The 7,973-nt window shown below is 48.7% G+C and overlaps 1 protein-coding gene across 1 annotated transcript; it reads right to left on the bottom strand.

Moving 5' to 3' along the window:
* Positions 1 to 717: 717 nt before the first annotated feature.
* Positions 718 to 1,299, bottom strand: LOC115312585 (neurocalcin-delta B-like). Its single transcript, XM_040206355.1, has one exon. The coding sequence runs from the start codon at positions 1,297 to 1,299 to the stop codon at positions 718 to 720; it is 582 nt and encodes a 193-aa protein (XP_040062289.1).
* Between the last annotated feature and the right edge of the window lie 6,674 nt (positions 1,300 to 7,973).

The raw sequence follows: 7,973 nt of genomic DNA, 5'->3' as shown, positions 1-7,973 counted from the left end.
AAAGAAGAAAAAAAATAGAGGGGAGACAAAACGAGAATGTGTCACGGTTACGCTTATATCGTAAATGTATTCTATCGGCGTGGCGACGGCAAAGCAATGATTTCGCCCATACAGGAAGGGCCGATATTTTAAGATGGCGGCATCCTTGTGAAATAGGTTCAGTCAGCCGGAATCACGGAGCAGCCGTGGCGTCGGGGTAGCGTGCATGCTTGTCTCGTACCACCACCCGGATTCGATTCCCACCCAGATCGAAATGTACGAAATTTGTTTTTCAAATCCATTAATTTACTTTGTCTACATGAAACTCCCTGAGAAATTTTTCGCAATTTCGTAATTTAGGTGCCGTCTTGCTGCTACAGACAACTTCCAGGTAATTGGAATTTAGTTGCTGTTTCCGCCGGCTTCGCCGGCGTCGCTCAATGAGACTGTTAATGCTTTCGCATTAAAAGCCCTTATATTGTGCGAAAGATATTCCGAAAAGCAAATGACACTATAATTAACTGGTGTTCTTGAAGGCAAAACTTTACCGGTGTAATAGAGTACACGCAATTTATGCATATATATATATATTTTTTTTTTTTTTTTTGTAGAGTGGATAAGGATACATAATTTGCTGCTGGTATTTTCCTAACCGCGCTGAGAGAAACGTGCGCCTGAGACGGGCTTCACAGTCCATCTCAGTGCCATATACTACTTAATGGACGTTGGGGACACACGTTATGAAGTCGGTTTTATGTCAGATAGCAGGAGGTTGACGCAAGTCGGATCCTTCTTTATACCTTCCAGAAACTCTTGCAAAGTGATCTTGCCGTCTCCGTTCGTGTCCATAGCGGCAAATATCTGCTCCACCAGTTTCTTCGGGTCTAGGTTGTCCTTCGACGGAGTCGATTTAGAAGACGCAGACATCTTTAAGACGTTCGTAATCATCTGGAGCATTTCGTCTTTGTCTATAAATCCATCCCCGTCCAGATCGTAAACGTTGAAGGCCCAGGCGAGCTTCTGGTCGGGCTTGCCACGAGACGTGGCGTTTAGCCCACGCATAAACTCTCGGAAATCGATGAAGCCGTCCTTATTGACGTCCAACGTGCGGAACAAGCTCTCGGCAAACTCGTCCGAGTCTACGCCCGCGGCAAAGAACTTAGCGTAGGTCTTCTTGAAGAGGTCCATTGTTATGCGCCCGTCCGGGAACTCTCGCATGAAATCACGGTACCACTGGATGATCTCTACGTGCTGGAACTCTGTACTTGCCCAGAGGTCTCGAAGCACCTGGGGATTAAGTTTACTCTTCTTGTTACCCATGGTCCACAGATAACGACTTTCTCTTCCTCCTGTTCTCTCGATCTGGAGCTGTTTATTGCGTGAGAAATCGTTAGGAGCACGTGAAGCGAAAGCTCGAGCTCTAGGACTTGGGAATCCTGGGTTTAAAAGACCGAGCTCACCAGCCACTTTTACTGCGCCACCGCTGCCGCAATGCACCGAGGGAACCTTTGTCTTTCTGCACGTGCAACAACCTTGCTGGAGATGTGCACGAGCCCTCGCATGCACGGCTGTCTGCCTCCCGTGAACTAAAGTTATGGCAGCGTCACGCATGCGCCGAACGCTTAGTGAGATCGGTCTATTAGGTTCAATTATATTCGGAACTTTCAGCGATGGTGGTACCGCGGTGTGAGAATCGTATACCCTATCTCCTGGATGATTGGCCTCAAAATAAATGGACTTGCCTTCACCTTTCTGACGTGAAAAAATGAAGGCTCTAATACTGCCCGTATTTAGCAAGGCTATACTTATTCACGCGTCGCTGACCCAGCCTCGTACTGCTGTTCTACGATGATCATTCAGACGACAGCCATTTTGATAGGCGCCATTGTTTGTTTACCATTTTTGTTTTGTTTGTTTACATTGTAAACAAACCGATGTTTGTTTACATTGTAAATATCGGTTTGTTTACAAACAAGCTCACTACCACCCCCTAAGGCGGACCCCTGCGCGCTTCCGGTTTTCCTCTTCTTTTCCATTTGTCTCTCCTCCTCTTGTTATTTGCACTACTTTGTACAATGCACTAATGTTCTTACAAACCTACTACAGAAACTTCTCGGAAGGAAACTGTTTTTACCCGACCGCTGTGCGTTGGTGAAGAATAAATAAATACACTACCGGAAGTCTACTGGAGCACCAAATACTGTGGCGCCCTCGTGGTATCAACTCCCACCGAATGTGGTGAACAGGTTGCGAAAGTTGCGAATACCCATGAAATACGCCTGTCAGACACACGGTCAGACGGACCGCCTGACCAGTGCGCTTAGTAGTAATAAACAATCTCCTAAAACGAGAAGGACTTCATGCCACACGGCACCGTAAATGCTCCTTCACCTAAAGCGTCCTTCTCAAGAAGGGAGCTCTCTAACGTCCTTTATGGCGAATTCCACTGGTCGTTTTGGAGCGCGCCGGGATCGACTTTTCTGGAGCGAGCCTATTTCACTGGGCGATCGGGATTGAGACCGACATGTGTCACTGGTCGTTTTGGATTAGCTCCCGCTCCAGATCTTGATCTGGATCCGATGGCGAATTCCACTGGGCGTTTTGGAGCGCGCCGTGATCAGTTGAGTTGACCAGATCCGGAATGGAGCTCACAATCCGAACGTGGTCGCGCCGGCAATGGATCCCCAGTGGAACATGACCACTGCTCCGCGATCGGCATTTGCCTTCATGTCATTCGACTGCCGGGGAATTTTCTTTCCGCGGCCGCCGCGGTCGTTTCGAAGACGTTTTCGCAATCGTGGTGCTTACACGTGTTAGACGCACGAGCGGCAGGAATGGCTCAGGAGCTTCTAGCAAAGATTGTCGGAATGCCCGTAGCGCGGCAAAACCTTCTCTTCTCCTTCCTGGAAAACGAACCGGCTGTCGAGCCAAGAGGTAAAGGCACTGTCACACTGAGGGGACAGTTGGACAACTCTATCCGGCAACACGGGGAAGTCGTGTTGCCGGCGACCCTGTCACATCGCGGCAACAACAACAGTCGGGCAACATGTTGCTGCCGCCCGGCAACAGTGTTGCCCGATTTGTTGTCCGACAACCCTGTCACACAGCGCTGACGGTGAGGACAACACGGGGAACACTCCGCCATCTTGATTGTTTACCTTCGTTCGTGTGCGGAGCGGAATCGCTGGAAATGTGACTCTACAAAGTGCTAGTGCGTTCGAAGGGCCGGGAATTACCACGGTACGATATCAACCAGTGGCTGTAATTAGAAAACTTGACACGGGGAGTATTTTCCGCTCTTTATTTTATCGAGATGTTCCTCTTTCGCTGACAAAGCAGATAGCCCTAACCGAGGAAAGTGACATCGCTGATATTTACCATTTTTGACCACCTGAGACTGGGTGGAAGAAACACGACGACGTCTAAAAAGACAAATTTGAGACGTCGTCGTGTTTCTTCCACCCAGTCTCAGGTGGTCAAAAATGGTAAACTTACACCAGCTCGCCTGCGCCCTAACTGTTTTTTCATTAATCGCTGATATATGTTCGGCATTTACGCCACCGTATGAATTGTTTCTGTCCGGTTCTTTCATGTAATTCCTATTTCTACTGTGAAATTGCGTTAGCACCGGCAGTACCCCAAACCGTCTTTTGTAACGTGGTGTTGAGCTGAACTGACAGTGCTTCAAAACTGCGACACCGACACCATCGGCCTTCATAACAATCGGTGGAATAAATATTTTTCAACGCTGTCTACTTGTCTACCGCCTGCTATGTGATCGATTCCTTCCCCTAAAACGTCCTGGGTATTTTTGAAACAAATCAGGTGTCTGGTAGCGGCTGGTTCCAAGTTCCAAGTAGGGTGCCTTAGGGTGCCTTCATGTGTGCTTTGCTTAGGGTGGAGACATCTGGCCATTTTGTCTCACACTTTTATTTTTATTTTTAGTTCAGAAGCGCGTGAAAGAACGTGTCCCTGCACGCGCTCGTGGCGCTGACTGTGCTATGGCGACATTTTGTTTTCGTCGATTTCTTTGTATTTTCCCCATGAGCGCGTGCTGTCGGCATCGGGTACTACAAAGGGTGGCATCACCCTTAAAAGAAGGACATTGAGGCACCCTAGGGTGCCTTTATGTGCGCTCTGCTTAGGGTGGTGGCATCTCGCCATTTTGTCACACACGTTTATTTTTATTTTTTGTTCAGAAGCGCGTGAAAGAGCGTGTCCCTGCACGCGCTTGTGGCGCTGACTGTGCTATGGCGACATTTTGTTTTCGTCGATTTCTTTGTATTTTTCCCGTGAGTGCGTGCTGTCGGCATGTGGTACTACAAAGGGTGGCATCACCCTAAACAGAAGGACATTGAGGCACCCTAGTTCCAAGCATCAACGTCTTCGAGATCGCGGCGCTAACACGTGTTCGATGCACAAGCGGCAGGAATGGCTCAGGAGCGTCTATACTTCGTTTCAGCTTCGGTCCGAGCGCAGCCAATGTTACGAGACGAAGGGCCAATCAAACAGCGAAAGAGGCACAACGTCACGGCGTGCTCTCTGCAGTTGAGAGGACCAGCCGGTATTCGCCGTCTATCGGTGCGTGCTCCTCCGCCGGCTAGTCCTATCAAGCGCAGAGAGCACGTCATGACGCTGCGCTTTTGCGTTGTTTGATTGGCCTTTTGGCTCATAACATCGGCCGCGCTCGGACCGAAGCTGAAACAAAGTATAGCAAAGATTGCCGGAATGCCCGTAGCGCGGCAAAACCTTCTCTTCTCTTCACCTTCCTGAAAACGAACCGGCTGTCGAGCCAAGGGGTAAGCAAGCGGCCATTACCATTTCTTTTGAGGCGAGATCAGGCGAGATGCCCGCGAGAAAGGAAGTCACGTGTGTGCGCCGAGGGCTGACCCGGCTGCCTTCCGGTTGAATCCGCCGAAATCGGGGGAGCGACTTTTCTCGGATCCAGATCGAGATCTGGAGCGGGAGCTAATCCAAAATGACCAGTGGAACAAGTGCGTCTCAATCCCCATCGCCCAGTGAAATAGGCTCGCTCCGGAAAAATCGATCCCGGCGCGCTCCAAAACGACCCGTGGAATTCGCCACGAGAAAAGTCGCTCCCACGATTTCGGAGCCCTCGGCGCACACACGTGACTTCCTTTCTCGTGGGGCATCTCGCCTGATCTCGCCCATCTCGCCTCAGAAGAAGAAGCACGTCGCGGGCTGGGCTGGGCTCCTAGATTGTCTCGACATCAGAAGAATTCCTAATGGCCGCTTGCTTACCCATTGGCTCGACAGCCGGTTCGTTTTCAAGGAAGGAGAAGAGAAGGTATTTGCCGCGCTACGGGCATTTCGGCAATCGTTGCTAGAAGCGCCTGAGCCATTCCTGCCACTCGTGCGTCGAACGTGTTAGCGACGCGTAGCGAAAACGTCTTCGAAACGACCGCGGCGGCCGCGAAAAGGGGATTCCCGGGCAGTTGAATGACGGGAAGGCATCCGTTGATCCCGGAGCAGTGGTCATGTTCCACTGAGGATCCGTAGGCGGCGCAACCCCGTTCGGATCTTGTGCTCCAATCCGGATCTGGTCAACTGATCCCGGCGCGCTCCAAAACTCCCAGTGGAATTCGCCATTAGATACAAAGGAAGTACTCTCAGCAGTACCCTCGACAGAGTCTTTTGTCTCAAGTTAGAACTTGGAAAGACTGACCTCGACATGGGTGTTTCAGGCGTTGGCCGATGACTTCGTACCAATGAAAGACTTCCGTTGACAATAAGAACCAATTAACTATTTCAGAGACAATCTGTGTCTTCTTCCTCCTCACACGTCTCATGTTTAGATTCACCACTAGATTCACCAACCCGCTTGCGCATTCACTGTTCTTTCAGAAATTGCCGCTATAAAGCATTAAACTCTGGTGAAACTAAAGCAGACATTTACCATGAAAATATATACAATTTTTATTATTTCTAGGTTTCGGTAAGCAGGCAACAGTTTAGCACACACTCAATTTAGCGTATTCTCGTGGCTGCCAGTGTTTGGTGATGACACGAACGCTTCTTGTGTGTGCTTATCGTTTTATGATGCAAATTATTTCTGTTTACAACAGCGTCCATAAAATAGGTGTTATTAACTTATAATGTTTTAAGCAATCATTCAAATTTGAATAATATTTATAGTATTGGCTTCAAATCAATGCGGCGATGCCTAAAGCGATCAATATCCGGAGTAAATAGCATTTCGTCGGTCGCTTGACAGCAGCCCCTTTATGAGACTATCCTTTAGCGGAAATAATATTTATTAAAACGGAGTTTTAGGGCAACGTCTGAGTGGGGTAACAGACAGTTTTCCTGTGACGGTTGACATGTGGAAACACGACACAGTTGGGTTGAAGGCTGAGGTAGAGTGTACTAGAAAGGACTGAGTGAGACGAACTACAGGCTCCGCTCATGCTTTCAGTTGCACCTCAAAATGTGGAAAGCGATCAGGTAGATGTTGAAAAAACAGCGCGACTAAGACGAGGACACAAAGAGACGAAGTGAACACAAGACAAACGCTGACTATCAACTGGTTTGTATTACACACTAAGGAAGAATGACAATGAAATGAAAAACATGGAGTCAAATGTTCGCGCGCTTGTCCCTTTCTTCTTTTTTCACCGATCGTAGATTGGTTTTCTTCTTTCTTTCCTCAGGAGCTTTTGTCACCCTGAATCCAAAAACTTCATCTCGCTGGGAGTCAGAGTCACCAATGATTGGCTCACACGCGAACTGTTGTTCTTCGTGATGTTGTAGGCTTCTACCATCTCTCGACATGTTTGGTCGACCAAACATGTTTGGTCGACCAAACCTAAGAAACAATACCGCTTCTAGGTAGTATGACTCGCTCGTGGAGTTAGTCCTAAATGTGACTTGGCAGAGAACGCTAACGCGTTTACTATGCTCCGTTCACCCATAAGCTGAAACTGAAGCCGAAGCAACGAGGTAGAGGAGCTTAGAGCGATACACTGGCAGCTGAACGCGACACCCACCCGGCCGCCGCCATGTTGCACATTTTTGACAACTATAGACATGTGATTTATAGTTTTTACGTCGCGATTTTAAGAAAGTACCGCGCACAAAGAATTGCTTGTTGATCTTTAATGACAGTACCGACGAGATATGTTATGTTTCGCTTAAGTCAAAAATGTGCTTTTATGACAAAAGCGCGGGCAGCTTCGCCATCGCTCCGCTAGATTCCGTAAGCCGCGGGGCTGCATTTTGGGGTTTTATCGGAGCCAGACACTGATATCCGGGGACAACAGTACCTAAACATAGTTTATCATGTTTTTTACTGCGATGGCAATAACGATATCTGGTGGGTTTTGTGTAAAAGCCTCAAAATTTGCTACTGCCGCGTGTTTAGTGGTCAAAATTGTACAACATGGCGGTAGCCAGGGGGGGGGGGGGGGGGGCACTTTTGTCTGGGAACGGGATGTTAGTTAATCACTCTAAGTCCTTCTACCTCGTTGAGCGAAAGCTAACAAGTGCGAGCTAGCCCGCGCTCCTGGCCTTGATACATGCATTTCTAGCGCGAGCGCTCGTTCTGCGGAAGAACGCTTCAAAGCAGTGACTAGAGCCACTAAATGAGTTACACTTTTATAGGCACTCTGTTCCCCGATAATATCGTTGGCGCCGCCATCTTGGTGCTTGTGCAGAGCAGATGCAACTGCCGATTTTCATGATTCACAAGTGCGACTTCCTCAGCATTAGATTCGGTGTTAGGAAGCTCATGTAATATTGCTTTGCTTTGTCGCGAACTCTTTAAACATTAGTGGAGGACGGAAAAGCGCTTCCTGTGATTTCAGATAAAGCTGAAGATAACTGGCAATCATAATTTTTAGCCACAAGGTAGGTAAGTGTCGTTACTCTGAAGTAGGGAGGCTCTAGTAACGGGGGGGGGGGAAGGGGGGGGGGGGGGGGCGCGGCGCATCTGAAATCTTGAAGAGCCTGTACAATTTAATGGCAGCGCCCGAAGG

This window comes from Ixodes scapularis, unplaced genomic scaffold, assembly GCF_016920785.2.
Source record: "Ixodes scapularis isolate PalLabHiFi unplaced genomic scaffold, ASM1692078v2 PGA_scaffold12__126_contigs__length_90152505, whole genome shotgun sequence".
Classification (NCBI taxonomy): domain Eukaryota; kingdom Metazoa; phylum Arthropoda; class Arachnida; order Ixodida; family Ixodidae; genus Ixodes; species Ixodes scapularis.
Note: the sequence above shows the minus strand (reverse complement) of the source record. Positions and strands in the feature narration are given on the sequence as shown.